The 16,733-nt window shown below is 48.4% G+C and overlaps 1 protein-coding gene across 3 annotated transcripts in view; it reads left to right on the top strand.

Annotated features, from left to right (window-relative positions):
- The window catches only part of DAGLA (diacylglycerol lipase alpha), a 59,482-nt gene extending 42,749 nt beyond the window's left edge, over positions 1–16,733 (top strand). For all 3 annotated transcript variants that reach the window (XM_072338001.1, XM_072338002.1, XM_072338003.1), the window contains 7 exons: positions 1,780–1,922; positions 3,259–3,327; positions 4,551–4,623; positions 5,143–5,339; positions 5,635–5,764; positions 6,319–6,500; positions 8,095–16,733. In XM_072338001.1, the coding sequence (XP_072194102.1) occupies positions 1,780–1,922; positions 3,259–3,327; positions 4,551–4,623; positions 5,143–5,339; positions 5,635–5,764; positions 6,319–6,500; positions 8,095–9,022 (1,722 nt within the window). In that variant the 3' untranslated portion in view covers positions 9,023–16,733. The remainder of the gene's footprint in view (positions 1–1,779; positions 1,923–3,258; positions 3,328–4,550; positions 4,624–5,142; positions 5,340–5,634; positions 5,765–6,318; positions 6,501–8,094) is intronic.

The raw sequence follows: 16,733 nt of genomic DNA, 5'->3' as shown, positions 1-16,733 counted from the left end.
TCAAGAGGAACTAAAATCCCATCTCTATGGAGATCTCTGTGGAGACAGCAGTGGGCTGTCACGCTGCCTGTCTGTATGCACACATTTCCTTCAGCTCTCTATCAGAAGAGGACTTGAGGGAGATGTTAAGGAGATGCTTACCTTAGCTTATATGTCAGTAATAGCACTGTCAGCCTCCTCGAGGGCATTTTCTGCACTGCCTGATTCCCTGCAGCCAGACAGCTGTCCTCTTCTCATGCCCATAGGGTGCCTTGGCCTGAGCAGGCCCATGGGAAATTAGCAGTAGAGAAAAAGAGAAGAAGGGTGAAAGTCTTGATGCTTCTCTGGAACTGGTGCCGTACCGGTTAGCACTGAAGTGTTTGCCTTGTGATACGGGTAGGTGTAGGAAGGAGATACGGAGGCATTCATCTTCTTTATATGGTGCTTTATTCCTCTCTGCCTAGAAAATGAGAATTGGATTTGTTCAGTGAGCTGTTACTCACAAGGGTGTTTCTTTCTGTCCTTGCTATCTGACTGGCAAGGGTCTGGTGGCTGAGTACTTAGGCTGGCTTTTGTGTGTGGTGCTAGTTATCCTGCTTGGTTTTGTTCAGAGCAGCTTGATGTGTGGTGGGTCTAATTTCTGCGTAATGTAATGTAGTGTAACTAGCTAGACCTAACTCACACAGGTGGAGAGAGAACTTGGTTAACGAGATGGAACCACTGCCTCGTGGTTAGGAAAGGAAGTACTGGCTGAAGCTGAACCTGGAGATATATATGGAGAAGTGGTATGGCGAGAGCATAAATGCCATTGCAGGTCCTATCAAGGGTTCATCTAGCCCAGCACGTTTTCTGATAACTGCCAGCAACAGATTTCAGAGAAAAAAAATGTTAACAAGTGGGATTCACCTCACTGGCTAGCAGACATGGTGTTGACTTAGGGGTGCTCTTCATAAGTAAAATGACACAAAGATAGATCTTTAATTCCTGTGGCTTTTTCTGCGTTTTCAGTTTTATCATCTCATGCAGAAGCCTGAATATAGGTGCAGCCGGTTACCCCAGACCTTAGAGAGTAGGAGCTGCATTCTCTGACCCTGTGTAAGCCCTGCAGGGCACTGGCAGAGCTCTGAGATTCTGCATTGAATCCAGATTGAAATTCCTGAAAATTAACTAATTAAGTGTGAGGCATGCCTAGCACTGTAACCTCTGCATAACAGAACACTACAAAATGTTAGAGAATAGTTTTGTCTATGAATCACTCAATCATTTGCCAGCATTTGGGAACATCTACGCTTCAGAAGACTGCTGTTCAAATTGCAGGTTAGTGTATCTCTTTTTCAGCGTTCACTAGGAATGAAATACATGAGAAAAAAGCCTTCAATTTCACAATCAGGTATCTCTGATTTGTGAGCCTGTACCTGAGTATTATCAGAAGGCTATTAGACATGAGGAGAAGCAAAAGCTTCATTAAATCTCATGTAACTCAACTTAGGCTTTTCTTTCAGGAAAGATCCAGTAGGTCAAGGACTGACTTGTGGAGGTGTGTGAGAAAATGCCAGAAGAGAATGAATTCCAGTGTCCCTTCATAATAGGCAATAGTAGAGTGCAGAAAACTGCTCCCATTTCAAAATCCAACAGAACATCACTATCTCTCACTGGAGGAGGAGTTGGTTAGCTGGAGTGCAGAGTGTTCGTGTGTAGGAACAACCCAGCAGCTGGGAAAAGGGACAGATCTGGGGGGTTTGTGAAGTTTCTTTCCAGTCTGACTTCAATTTCTTGTTTTGTTTTTGTTTTCATTTTCAGGGGAGAGGAACAAAACACTATGGCCTGATTGTGGTTGGCCATTCTCTAGGGGCTGGCACAGCTGCCATCCTGTCCTTCCTCTTGCGTCCGCAGTACCCATCACTGAAGTGCTTTGCTTATTCTCCCCCAGGTGGTCTGCTGAGGTAGGTGTTGGGTGAGGAGGTCTGGTGGCAGAGAGGGGGTGTGTAGCTGGAGTGGCATCAGATTCTGGTTGTGTTGTTCTGATGAGCAACAGAAGACAGTCTGTGCCCTGAGAAGCATGCAAAGAAAGCGTAGTAGGTCGTAGCAGTTGATGGGTGCTGAGGCTTGTGGGCAGCTTTTTCCTTTATTAGAAATTGAAGTTTAGGTTCCAATGGCTGGTGGTCACTCCCAGGTATTCAGGTCTATGACTTTGTTGCGTGCTTCTGTAGCTCTGATTTAACTCTGCCTAGTGGGAAACGCAAGTTGGGTGGACAGGGTGAAATTTCATCCCTTATTGTCTGCATAGTCCCAGTGTATTCTCTCCCTGTCTTCTGCAAATAGGCACAGGAGGTGTTTGACCAAATGCAGGTGTATGTATCAGATCTAGTTGTGTCAGGATCCCTTTTGCAACTGATAAAGGAATTGGCACTTGAAAGCACCTGTGGATTAGAAGCTTCTTGTGGTGGTTACTGCATCATGGTTCAGGAATGGCCATGGGATTTTAGTTATCCTGCTAATGAATCTGGACATTTACATGCCTTGTTGTGATAGTCGTGCTTCATCATTTATTGCTGTAGATGCATTGCTTTGTGGAGCTGTTCTCCTGAGAGTTTCCATAGCTTTTTGCTTAGAGCTTCCCCTCCTGAGAACCCCTGATAGAGCATAGACCAAGCTGTACATTACCTTTTCAACTGGTTCTGAGCTCGAGGTGTCTTGAGCACAGGGTTCAAGGTGCCTCCATTCTTGTGCTTTGCATTGTGCCTGTGATCATCTCTGTGTGAAAAGTGCTGGCCTCCATCAGCGGTGGCTGATTCAGAAGAGAGGTCTCTAGAAGGCAGCTGGTTGCAGAACAAGGTCACAGGGTGGAAGCCTCAATTCCCTCTTGTCTTGGTGTTTAGGTTACCGCAGGAGGTGGCTATCTTAGTTCTTTGGTGTCTTTTTAGTCCCAGAGGCATGGAATACCTTCTTCCATAGTCTCCTGCCATTACCAAAGGATAGGAAAAGTGCTAGGAGGTGCTGAGTTAGAGAACTTCCTTATCCAAGCCTATTCGGAGCCGTGTGCAGGTAAGGAAGAAGGAGCTGCTCTATTGGAGCTGCACCCTTACAGAGTAATGTTGCTTGGGGCATGGGATGTGCATACCAGGCTCATCTTAGTGTGCAAGTTCTAAGGGCCATGAGCAGCTTGCACTGTGTTTTCTGTGATGCAGATTCCTTGTCTAGTAACCTCTCAAACACCAGCGGCAAATCGGGAATGAGTGAAACCCTGTTTGCTTCTTCTTGGTCCTGTTTCTCTTCCAGTGAGGATGCCATGGAATATTCAAAAGAGTTTGTGACTGCAGTCGTGCTTGGCAAAGATCTAGTGCCCAGGCAAGTTGAGAAGTGTCTGAATTCCTTGATGAGTATCTGCTGCTCTGTACCAGTTACCTATTTCCAGTCAGAAACACCCAGATCATACCTGTCTTGTTTCCTCATTTACCTGTCCTTGTATGCTTCTCACTTGTCCTCCTAGTTACCTGTACTGCTCTGTCTTTTACCTGGACACCTATATTGGTGTTTTATATACCTTTTTATAGGCGTGTCCGTCTCCATCTCTCAGTTGCCTGTATGAAACATGAAGGTGAATATCCAGCCTCTGTGATTATACTCATTGTTCGTACCTGACATGCCAGTGCCATCTTCCTGGTTGCCTGTGTTATCTCAGTCCTCTTCACTCTGCCCTGAGCTAGATGTGCTCTCATCACATTTTGTAGTGTTGCCTATCATCTCACACCTCTGAACCAGCTCCCCCATTTCTTGTCTTGACATTTCTCACTGCTTATCATCTCCTGTGACACTTTCTGCTGAGCAGGGCTAGGAGTCAAGCAACCTGGGTTTTATTTTAACTTCTGCCCTGTTGTGTGACCTTAGACAGTTTTTATCTGTATATTAGACACATAGAGTTTGTGGAGGAAGAGTACTATGATGTTCTCTATATCATAGAATCCTAGAATGGCCTGGGTTGCAAAGGCCCACAGTGCTCATCCAGCTCCAACACCCTGCTATGTGCAGGGTCGCCAACCAGCAGCCCAGGCTGCCCAGAGCCACATCCAGCCTGGCCTTGAATGCCTGCAGGGATGGGGCATCCACAGCCTCCTTGGGCAACCTGTTCCAGTGCCTTTTGTTAACCTGTAAAACAGAATCTTGTGTATTCTATAATGTTTAATATTGTCATATAGCTCTGTGATTTCTTCCTTGATTTATCTGTTGTGCGGCATCCTGTACTTGAATTGTTTCCTGCCTACTCATTTTCTCTGACTGCCCCATCACCCTCATCTGTTCATTGACTTCTCCTGTCTCTGTTCACTGTTCTGATCCTGTTACAGCTTTTCATACTCGTTTGTTGTTACAGTGGCTTCTTGTAGCCTTTTACCCTGGTTACTGGTCCCAGGTGATGGCACAACCCACCTCTTAAGTGACCTGCGTTTTTGTTGCATTCGTTTTTCTTCTGCAGCATAGTTTCCTTTTTTTTCTGCTCTATGTGTTTCTCCTGTCCCGTTCCCTGTCTTCTGTTCCCCGCACAGCTGTTGTAAGCACATCTCTTCTCTTCCCAGAATTGGTCTCTCTCAGCTGGAGGGATTTCGCCGGCAGCTTCTGGATGTTCTTCAGAGAAGTAACAAACCAAAGGTAAGAATGAGGATGAGCGGACTCCTGAAGGCACTGAAGTGTCTGAGCAGTGATGATAAAGTCTCAGTGTCACACAACAATTGTGCAGGCTTCTCCCGACTCCCAGATCTCCTCTGGTCCACCATCTCTGTTGTTTAGGTAACCAGAGGGATGATGGAAGCAGCTGGAGAGAACAGGGCTGAGATTCAGATACTCCGTACCTTGTTTGTCCTGGGAAGATGTCCCATTGGTGGACAAAGATGTGCTTGCTCTAGATCCCTAACTCTGCAAGAACATCCACAAGAAGATTTTGCCACCTTTAAGGTTAAAATAAGGAAAGGAAGGAAGACAGAGCAGGGTTCTCTCTCCCAAGGTCTGCTATTCAAACAGCAGGGGCACAAACTCTGTGTTTTTTTTCTCTTTTCCAGTGTTAAGTATTCAGTTCAAGTAAACCTGTGGACAGTACGTTGTAAGATGGCTCTCCTTTCCTAATCTTATTCTCTTCTTCATATTCCCCCACCTTTCCTTGGTGTTGGACAGTGGCGGATCATTGTGGGTGCTACCAAGTGCATACCCAAGTCAGAGCTTCCTGAAGAGACTGAAGAGAACTCGGTAACTAGTAACCGCCTCTGGACCCACCCCAGTGATCTAACCATTGCCCTGTCTGCCAGCACGCCGCTCTACCCACCTGGCCGCATCATCCACGTGGTGCACAATCATCCTGCAGAGCAGTGCTGGTGAGTGGGCACAGTGCCCTTTTCCAACAGAAAATAAATACCCAGGAGAGCAAGCCATCTATGAAAGAAGTGGCTTTTTTTCACTGTCTTATGGTGGCAGTGATTGCACTGTGAGGACAGAAAACTACTCATGTCACTGTGCAGTGCTTTAGAAGATCTAATATCTCCTCCTTCTGTTTTTCCTCCTGTTGTTTTTTTCCTGTCTCTGTAACCTGCTGTTTTGCATGCCAAAACACGGGCTTGCTCTTTCCCCTGTTCCTTGTTTTCTCCTCTGGATCCCAACTCCTTTTTCTAGTTGCTGTGAGCAAGAGGATCCCACTTACTTTGCTATCTGGGGTGACAACAAGGCATTTAATGAAGTGATCATCTCACCGGCTATGTTGCACGAACACCTCCCATACGTGGTCATGGAAGGGCTCAACAAGGTAATGCTGAGAATTGGGATCTGAGAGTGGGGAAGTGTGATGCAATGGGCTGAGCTTGAATGCAAGGGAGGCCTGGGTTTGGGCAGGAAATGCGTGGCGTGGTGATTCTGGTGAGGTGAGCTGCAGGCACAATATCTACAAAGCCAAAACTCTGTGTGTGTATTGGAGAGCCGGGGATCCTCTGGGTTAGTCTGTGGAGTGTCTGAGTTTGTGTAGTGATTGTGTAATGGGTCCCTGCCTCTCAACGATGATCTGTAGCCATGAAGCTCTGCCATGAGTTTTAGCCAAGTCTGCTGTGCTGTTCTGGTCTGAAAGCTGTTCCTGACAGTACCTTTGGTAATCCATCCACTCCTGGGTTCCCAGTGGGACATCCTGACAGGGCAGACTGTCCAAATGCATTCATTTAATCCTTTATGTCAAGATCTTGCCATGTGCTTGTGGAAAGCATCAGTAAGAAACAGCGGCAAATTCATCAGTTTGCGTGTTCTGATCTGAGAAGAGTGAAGCTGCTGTCTCCACTGAAGCACTGCTGTGCCTCTGCTTGCTTTGTATAGGTCTTAGAGAATTACAACAAGGGGAAAACAGCCTTACTTTCTGCAGCCAAAGTGATGGTGAGCCCTACAGAAGTGGATCTCACTCCAGAGTTGATCTTCCAGAGTCAGCCCTTGCCTAGTGGACCCTGTGTGCAGATTGGAACTGGAGCCCTAACAGTGGACAGAAGGAACAGCAGTACAAAGTAAGAATACATCTTGGATTTCTCTGGAGGACCACTGGCACTGGGTGCGGATCCTCTCTTGGGGTGCTGTGGTCAGAAGTGTAGAACGAAGGACTGCCTGTATGGGACTTTGAATTATTGTGATGCAAGACATAATGAATCCAGGAGAAAAAAAAAAAACAAATGATCCTCTGTGTTGCTTGAGAATCTGTGAGTGCATCAGGGTCAGGAGAACCGAGGAGCTGAAAATATGGGAAGTTTCTTTTCTTATCCAGACAAGTAGGCTTTTCCCTGGAAACAGAAAAGCAAAGCTGGCAGTCTTGCAGCCAAATCTCTGTGTGAATTATGTGGCCAAAGATAGCCCATGGCACTGATTCTTAAAAGCTGAGAAGCAATGACAGCCATGAGCTTACAGCACATAGATAGGCATGTGAAGTTACTTTATGTAAAGCGACTTCTATAAACTGGAGAATCTGGGAATATGGATATAAGTGTTGGACGGGGTGCGGAGCAAGTATGAAAGCAATGTGGTGTTGAGCAGCTGGTGTCCTGTTTGGCACTTAGGAAGCTCACTCTAGTGGAAAGCAGGCAAAGGGAAAAGTCATGCCCTAAGTGCTGAAAGTGTTCCTGCAGAGAGTATTTTTCTGGTCATCCCTGCCCATTGGATACTGACACTGCTAGTCTGTCAAGGGCCAAAGGGCGGGGGTTCATCTGGGAGGTATACAGAGAGTTGGTCTGGGGAAAACTTCCGTCTCAAAGAGTACATAGACTGCTTTCTGTCTGAGAAGAAATGACAGGGAGACTCCCTGCTGGTTTTCAGGTAACGATTGAGGTTTTGCACAAGAGCAAAGATTTCTTTTTGGATTTTTTCTGCCCACGTTTTTTGTGTTTGAGAATTAGTTCAAAATTGGACGTGTGGCTTCCAGCACAGCATTGCACTACAGAAGGCAAACCTTCAGGCCAAGTAGGGAAGGGAGAAGGCGAGAGGGAAGGTAGTTTGTACTTGAAGACAGGAGGCAAGACGTAAGCAGAAAACCATTGTAAGAGGCATTCCTGCCACTTCTGTAATGCATGAAAGCTTTTCTTTTGTATTCTCTTGCAATATACCCAAGCTGTTGCTGTACCACTGATGATTTCATTAAGTGAAAACTGTTCAGCGTGTATCCTTGTAATTGATTCCTGTAAACATTCTTGTTTCCCGCCTGCCTCCACAAATAGGTGGAGGTGCAGGATAAGCTTGAGATAAGAAGATTCTCTGTGGAAGGGGGGGACTTGTAGAACGGAGATCTCAAGTAGAGACCCAACAGGAAGTATTTGTGGCAGGTGTTAGGGGAGGTAGAGTTCTAGCCAGGTTAACTCAAAGCCAGAGCTAGTTTACTGCCTCAGGCTCTCTCTCTTGGGGTTCTTGAAACCTCTTCTCAGAACATCACTGCTCCTGAAGGTAAAACCAAATCTCATTGCCTGCAATCGTGCATTGCTCTGGTGAGATCAGCAACATGTGGCCTCAGTGTGCACAGGGGAGTCTGTGACCCAGGTTTAGTCTCTGCGGCTGTTCTGGCAGCTTGTGGTTCTCAGGGGTGAAGCAGCTTCATGTTGTCTCTGTTTGTCATTTCAGGAGCAAGTCCCATTCTGAAATCAGCTTGGAGGGGTTTTATGAGACAAAGCCACTTTCTCCCGTGCAGAAGGACCCCGTGGAGCTGCTTCTCCTGGACACAAAGGAACGTCTGTCTGTGGAGCTGCAGGACCGCCGTGCCCCTCTCGCGACCATGGAGAGCCTCTCTGACAACGAATCCATCTACAGCTTCGATTCGAGGCGCTCCTCTGGTTTCCGGAGCATCCGAGGCTCCCCCAGCCTCCACGCTGTCATGGAGAAGGATGAGACGCACTGCTTTTATATAGACCCCGCTATCCCTGAGGAGAACCCCTCCCTCAGCTCTCGGACAGAGCTGCTGGCTGCTGATAGCCTCTCCAAGCACTCCCAGGAGACTCAGGCTCCTGACAACGCGCTCAACAGCGGTGGCACCACCCCTCAGAGGCGCTGCAGCGAGGAGGGGGCCAGCAGCGAGGGGGACCATGTTTCTTTAGCCCCCCGTGAGGAGCTGGCCCTCCAGAACGGACGGCTCACCGATGTTCCCAGTCCGCAGGTGCTGGAATTTGCCGAGTTCATAGACAGCCTCTTTAATTTGGATAGCAAAAGCAGCTCTTTCCAGGACATCTACTGCATGATGGTATCAGATAGCTCCAGTGACTTTGCAGAGATGCCCAAATCTGTTAGCGATCAAGAGATCCTGTTGAGGGCACAGTATGAACCCAACTTAGTCCCAAAGCCCCCGAGGTTGTTTGCAGGTTCAACAGATCCATCGTCGGGCATCTCTGTCTCACCTTCCTTCCCCCTTAGTTCATCCGGAGAGCTCATGGACATCACTCCCACAGGTGTGAGCAGCCAGGAGTGCCTGGCCACTGACAAAATCCGGACTTCCACCCCCACTGGGCACGTAACCAGCCCTGCCAAGCAGGAGGACCTCATGATTTCAGCCCTCTAGTGCAGGGTAAAGGGGTGCGGCTCTGAGAGCTGATCCCATAGGCTGAGTGCTGGGATAATACTCGCAGAGGAGGTGGTCGTCAGGCAGTTGGAATTGGTGGAGACAGCTGGAAACATTCCTTCTGGGGTGACACGGTGGTGGCACGCCGTCTGGAGGATGGATTGTGCTTAAGTACCATGCTTGCTTCTGGGAGAAGAAGCATTGCCTCACAAGGCCTGCTACACTACGAGGGTCTGAGTTACTAAAGGTAGATGCAAGTTCCCTACCTCAGCCTGTCTCATTCCATGTAAGAGGCAGATTCGTTGCCCCAGGGCACCTGCTGAGTTTGGAAGTGAGATACCTTGCTCCGAGGAATTCTCAAGGGCAAAGGGGGTAGAGGTTTGAGAGTTGGATAGACAGAAGCGAGGGGGGCAGGCCAGATCCCCCCCCTCCCTTGGTACCATTTCAGTGGTTTTGGAAATGAACGTATTGAGACTTCGGGCCCTGTTGCACTACCATGTCAGATCTGGCCCAAGATCCAATTTGTCACACTTCCATGGGGATTGCCTTCCTGGGACACTCTCCTCTTTTAAAGCCATTGGGGCTGTATTCTCCCCATATGCAGTCTCCCCTCCCCTGGCCAGGTGCAGCAAGAATTGGGCTGGCACTGTGTTTTCTCTCCCCTGAGTGCTTCTGTGTTCAGTGACCGCCAGGCTGCTCCTGAGAGGAATGGAAACTACTCTGAAGAGCCTGAAGCCCTCTGCCATGTCCCTCCTTCACCAGAAAAAGTTATCCTGGACATCACCATCATCACTCGGTGCCCCAGACTGCTCTGAGCTGGCGATGCTCCTGCAGGACTGACAGCATTCTCATCTCTGAGCTGCATGGATGGATCTACTTAAAGATTGAAATGGCTCGTCCTTACCCAGCGTTGCTTCCTAGGCACCCTGGGATCCCCTCCCGGACCCTGCCGGGTTCTCATGCTACCCATATGCAGTCATCACAGATTAGTGCCAGCCACTGTCATTGGGAGTTCAGGGAAAAGATTACTTTTACTAAGTATTGAAATCTTTTGTATGTTTACAAAGCTGCTAAGCTTTTGGAAGGTATTTATTAGGTGAACAGGGGGGCTCTCTTTAGGCAAAAAGTATATTCGTTCTCTCCTCTCTGCACCGTTCCCTCTGGAGGCTGAGGGGGGAGAGGGTAAGCAGGTGTGCTCACAAGTCCTCCGCTTTAGAAGCAGGGTGAGGTGATGGGAGATCATTTGGCTCTGAGTCTGGGGGGAGCTGTGTCCCTCACCCATTCTCCCTGATGCACAATGTATTACAAAGCTCAACCAAGTCATTAGTGATACTACCTAAGCGCTGCTGTGCAGAGCCTCCGTGCCCAGAGGAGCCTGCTGGAGCTATCCAAGAAGGCTATCTCCATGGTTTGAAGCTGGAAAGAAATTAGCAATCTAGAAAGTTAAACATACTGTGACCTCGTGCAGTCCTTTAACTGGCAGAACATCTTCAGTGGAGTTACCAATGCAGTCTCATTGGGGCTCTGTCCTCCCTCACTGGAAAAGAAATTCCTCTTTTAACTTCCTTCTAACACTAGGGATGTGACTTCCCCCTTCTTAGCTGTGGTATTGCTGATGTGGGAAGATGCTGTGCTCCCCAGGAGCTTGGTTTGCAACAGCTCCTGGGCTCCCATGTTCCCTTAGGCTCTGGCTATGCTCACCGGCAGCCCTGGTCATGGCTCAGGGCTGTGCTGCCCTGGATGCAGCACAGAGAGCACAGCAGTATCAAATACCATCACTTTAGAGCAGGAGCACTTTATAGCTGCTGTGTGTTGATGTAAGTGACTTCAGGTGCACAAAGATGAACTGGACTTTGTCCAAGTGCTGATCCTCCTGCACGGTTTTGTGTAGGATACTCTATCTCCCTGCTGTTTAAAAGTTACAAGGCCCTTAGAAACGCAGGGCTTTTGTTCAAACAGGCAGTAAATCTTTGTCCCAGAGGGGACCTTTTCTATATGATCTTGATTTGGAGGGAAGCTGCAAACCACAGGGGAAAGCTGACTTGCTGCAGGTAGTCAAGAAGCACTACAAGGGTGATGTCCAGAAATAGGCACGTGGGTAGTTGTGAGAGAAAAGGGAGCTGAAGCATAGGGAGCATGAGGCTAGCAGGCTGGCTCACCTCCTGATGCTGACTGCTGCCATGCACATACAGTGGGGAAAAGGACTTTGCTTCTGCCTCTATTTGTTGGCAGAAAGTGGGTAGTGAAAACACTTAGCACTTCGGCAGAGCTTTATATCTGCAAAGCACTTTACAAACATGAAGGAAAGAATCACCCCTGTCCCTGGCAGTGGGCTGTTAGGAGACGTCTCTCTGAGACTTGGTGGAACTACTGGTGCCCTGCCTGAGGGATTGAGAGGAGATGATGCGTGCTGAGAAAGGTGGATAACCTCCCTCTTAAGAACAAGTTGTTTCACTGGTGACCTGACGTTGAATGGCTCATAGGATTGCACTAGAAAGTCACTTCTGACCTGGATACCTCCCATATGTCCTGGAAAACAATCATGGTGTGACTGTTTCCTTCTCTGTGCCATTGGAACTGCGTCCTTAGGGAATGGGCTGACCTTGCCCTGACCAGCTGTAGCAGGAAACAGCCTGGCATGCTGCATTTTTCTTTTTCTTTTTTTTTGCTCTGTGATTATCAGGCTTCTCTGAAAAGCCTGGAAATGCCTCATGTTTGTGACCTGGCCTTGCCAGAGGCCACGTCAAGGTGCAAAAGAGCCCTTCTGGTTAACATTCTGACTGTATGGCATTATGGGCGATTCCTGTTTTTTCCATTGCTCGGTTGACAAACAGGTCGGTTCCCAGTCCTCACAAAAAGTCCTCACTGAGTAAATCCACATTGTTTGCATTATTCCAGCTTTCAATGTCTGAGTGTCTTCATTCTTATCACTGCTGTGCTGCAGGAGCCTCTGGACAGGCTGCTCTCCTGTTCTGTCCTGGCAGAGTTACAGGCACATCCTAACTCTAGCTACGTCCCTCATTCATACTGCATACTCTTGCTTGCTTTCCCTACCCTTGCTCTGCTCTGACACATAGCCGTGGAAACCTAAAGCTGCTTCTGGTTTCTTAATCTCTCAGCTTCTGGTTCCTGCCCTTCAGCTTCGTGCCTTTTGGAGTTTGTGAGTTCCCTTGATATTTCAGCGGCATGTCCCACCGCGTGTGGAGGCAGCGCTGGAAGAACAGTTCATAGTGCAACAGCACGTCCTTAAATCTTCTGTGAGATCTGCTGGTAGAGGTGTGAAGCTGAGACCACCAATATCCAGCATTGGAACATCTCCTGCCCCTGCCCTGAAGGTGCTTGCAGGATGCAAGGTGTTTGCCATCTGTTTTTACAGCCGCAGCCTGCCCTCCAGCCCATAGATGTGGGTTGAAGAAAGCCCCTTTGATAATATGAGTTTTGATAATCAAGCCCTTTGCATGTAATGCTGGCTGGCTGAATTTTGGAGGCTCTTCTGCGTGAATAGCAATTGCTCTTATTGTTTTAATCACAACAGTACCAACAGTGCAGGATCCTGCTGTGTGAGTATGCAGAAGTACTAAACAGAAAGGCAGCTCTTCCCCAGAGCCTCGCCTCATCCCCTCTCCCCCACAGAGCTTCACGTGCAATTTCCCTTCGAGCTGATGTTCCCTCATCTCTGTGCTCCCTATTCCTGTTGCCAGGAGCTACCTCGCTTCTTGGTAACCCCATCTCAGCACGATGGGGTCCCTTAGAGCACATCCGTGGCAGCACTGCCTAAAAAGCCATCCCTGCAGATCATGCCATGACCCAAACCACAGGTGAATGGGATTCCTGATGCTGTGCATCGTCCCTGGATTCTTGTCTTGCTGCATTTCTGTGGCAAATAAAGCTATCGAGAAAGGTCAAAGCACTTTTGACACCAAAAGGCTCAGCAGATGCAATGAGGCATCTGTGGCTTTTTGCTTACCCTGTTTTTGATCAATATTTCCAGCGTTCATTCATGATTTCTGCAATCTTAAGAACCGTTCAAACCACACAGGAGTTCTCTGAGGTGTTTGCTTGCTATAGAGGACTAAGGTGGCAAAGCTGGATGTGAGCATGGATGTATGATCCCAATGATCCCTGTTTATGTGCTTTTAGGATGTTGTTAGCTGAAGATGCCAAGCAGGAGCAGGGCTGAGGTACCGCTGTCAGTGGACAAGGGCACCTGGAGGGGAAGAGCACTGAGGGTGTGTGTTCTTAATACTGCTTCCCTCTTTGAATCCTTGCTGCAGCCTGCTTTCAGGCTGGCTGATGCGATCTGTGCAGTTGATTTGTGACATACCCCTCTTTGTATACTCTTCATGCACTTACCTGCTATTAATTGCTGCCAAATCGTGCATGTCAGTGTGTTCAGAGCTTTCCTTTCACAGCTGTTTCCCCATGGGGAGGACTGGGAGAAGGCTTACCCAGCCCTAAATCCATGGTTTTTGTCATTGTATTGACACTCTGATGCTTTCCACTGGTATCCAAAGAGGATGCACATTACCCTGTCCATGCAAACAGTGCCTGGACTCCTCTGTGCATTTGACAACCGAATAAATGGGTGTCTGGGTATAGAGAAACTTGTCAGGGGTGTCTTTATCTACTGAGCTTATCCAGTGAGCTACAAGCTCCTGCTTGCTTCTGCTGGACATCATGTGCACACGCAAGTGCTGCGTACAATCACCAGTGCCGGCCATATCAGAATCTCCCAAGGAGATTTAAGATCACCTCTAACCCCAACAAAACCCATCAGCTTTGCCTTTTGCTTAATTATAGAATGATATAATTGGGTTGAATGGGATCTTGAAGATCATCTAGTTCCAACCCTGCTGGTGAGGGGGCTTAAAAGCTCTTTCAGCTTTCCTCCCTTCTGCAGCATTACGCTTCTTTCTGCTCAGACAAAGTCTGAGATCCCCTCCATGCTATCTCTTGCTTCTGATCCCTTCTTCTCTTTCAGTTTATCCCACCAAATATGGAATTTTTGCTGAGCTGTTTCTCAATTATTCTGCTACCAACAGACTATCACAGAACTCCTCTGCGCTTTAGGAAGCCCACAGATGAACAGTGTGATCCTCTTTCTAGTCGGAAAAGCTGAGGGTAGGAAAATTCTTGTTGGCTGAATGCTTCCTTGGTAGTTCTGGAGAAGTAATACGTTAAAGCAGTACAAAGAGATGGAAGGAAAATGTGTCGAATAGCTGACACTTGGAACCTAAGAGCTCAGGTTCAGAGGAGAGATTTGCTTCTTGTCAGGTGAGAGATGTCAGTTTCAGGGCTGGATTTAGGCAAGAAGGGCATCTCTTGTGCCAAAGCTCCCCCTCATGGTCTTGCTGCGTGGTGGAGGCAGTGCTCCGTGTGAGAGGTGCGTGAATCAGGTTGTGCCAGTGCTCAAGTGATGCCTTGGCCCCTTGCTGGCTCATGAGTGAGCAGTGTTTCCTCCCAGGGGGAGTCAGTGCCCCTGGGAGGCTGTAGTTCCATCTCAGAGTAGAGCCTTTGCTGCCCAGGTATGTGAGTTTTACACCTGGGAGGGGGGCGGAGCACAGAACCAAAAACTCCTTTAACTTGTAAGATGTTGGTAGAATGAAGAGCTGTTCTACAAAGCAGATCAATAGCCCGCAGTCTGTTCTGCAGAGCAGCAGTGCTGCTGACTTGCTTGTGTGGTGCCAAACTTCTCTTCACCATCTCCTGACTGTATCTCTGCCTAGCAGATACAGAGAGCTGTTGCACTCTTCACATAGCACAGGAGGATGCTGCCAGCCTCAGCTTTGCCTGCTGCAGGCATTGCACACTGGATATGCGAAACAGTCAGGAACACTTCCTTGCAATTCGTAGCACTTTGCACTCCTGAAAAGCACCGGGTAATGTGCTTCTGTCTGCAAGCACTAAGCTATCTTCATTGTTGATTTTACTTGTTTTCTTGAGTCCGTGCCTTTTGTGCCTTCTGTTTTCCATTGGCTTGAGGTCCTGCTTGGGATTGGGCATCTGCTGGCTTCCTCTCGTGCTCTGCATGGTTTCTTCTCTGGCTGTATGAATGGAGATGTGGGATGGCCAGGGACTGTGCTACAGGTACCCTTCTCTCTGTTTCTGCCAGGACTTGTCACCCTTCCCAGTGGGTGTAGTGGTCCCCTGCTCCCTCACATCATCTCCAAGTGCCAACAGCAAAGCCTGGCCTTGTGCAGTGTTTTCTTTTCCACGTGCTGCCCTTAATCTGTGGTCCCTCAGCTCTGCATCCTTCTCTTGGGCAAAACAAGTGTTTTCTGTGCTCTAGGAGGGCAAGGTTTCTCAGCATTTCTTCCCCTTGGTGTATGTGACCTCAGGTGTGTTTGGAAGTTCCTCTTAACTCTATTCATGGGTAAATCTCCTCCGCTCAAGGTCTGACTCTGTCTTTGCAAGGACCGATGCTGACAGGGCCATAACGCATTCTGAACTGCCCTCTGCAGTTCTGATTTCACTGACATTCCAGGCTGGTTCTGGAACAGCCGTTTCCCAAAGGTAAGTGTTCTCTCTTTGGAGAGTTGGTCATTTCTGCAGCTCTCATTGCTCTGTGTGAGTCCTGACCTTATCGCCTCATTCTGTGCTTTGTTTTTCATCCATTGAAGCTCCCCACCTGCCCGGCACATCCATACAATGGAGGGACCTTTAACTGGCTCCTTATTCCATTAAACACGAGCATCTTTCTTGTTTTGAAATGGGGATCCTTCTGCCTTGCTTTGCAGCCCTTAGTGCAGTTCTGATGGCTCAGAGTTGGAGACACCTGGTGCACGTGGCAGTACCAAGGCGAGGTATATTTGCTAGGTTACAGCCACACGTTTTTAGGGTCTTCTCCCCTTTATCAGCACCCCATACAGTGCTCACTGGCCCAGCAGCTGCTGAACCTGCAGCTTCCAAGCTTTTCCTCCACAAACACTTCAGCTGATGGCAGGGGTGATGTTCAGGTAAGGGTCTCAAGCTCATGCCTGTCTCGGTGATCAGCTTTATCACTCATGTCAGCACAGGGGTTGTGCCTGCACTCATGGGACAGCACGAGAGGAGCTCTCTGCCCTTAAACCCCCATCCGTTAGCTCCGTCGTCGCCGTGCTGTTGTGCTGCACTGGCTACTGTATGCAGTCAGGGGTGAAAACAGCACAGGGTCCTGTGTTCCCATGCTCTGCTGAGAGGTCACTGCCTGTCCCAGCCATGCTGCCCTCCGGATCCCTGCTCCGAGCTGCCCCAGCATGAAGACTACGAGGAAACTAAAAGCACTCTTCACGTGCCATTCTCACTTGACTTTTTGTACGTATGTATGAAAGTTCTAAACTCATATCGCTGTAAAGAAAGATACAGATTAATATAGCATATTATATAAAGATATATGTATATAATTTTTTGCCCCCCCCCCCCCCCCCTATATTGTATGGCACTGTATAAAATGAATGTCGAAGCATGACTGGTGTATGTGACTGTTCCCAAGCCTGACCTGAGGAGTGACAGCTGTGAAGGGTCAGGAGAGGAGCAGGAGCTTTCTGAGCAGCCATCGGGAATGCAGGCTGCAAAAGGAACACCTGGATACTAATGCCATCAGGGGCTGCATGGAGCAGATTTGGGGGCTGTTCCTGAAGAGGCTGGGTGCTATCAGGGAATTAAGAGCTCAGAGGTGGCTGAACTACCGAGTTCCTATAAAAATGCCCATAAAAAGTGCTGGTATGTTGAA

This window comes from Excalfactoria chinensis, chromosome 5, assembly GCF_039878825.1.
Source record: "Excalfactoria chinensis isolate bCotChi1 chromosome 5, bCotChi1.hap2, whole genome shotgun sequence".
NCBI lineage: Eukaryota > Metazoa > Chordata > Aves > Galliformes > Phasianidae > Excalfactoria > Excalfactoria chinensis.
Note: the sequence above shows the minus strand (reverse complement) of the source record. Positions and strands in the feature narration are given on the sequence as shown.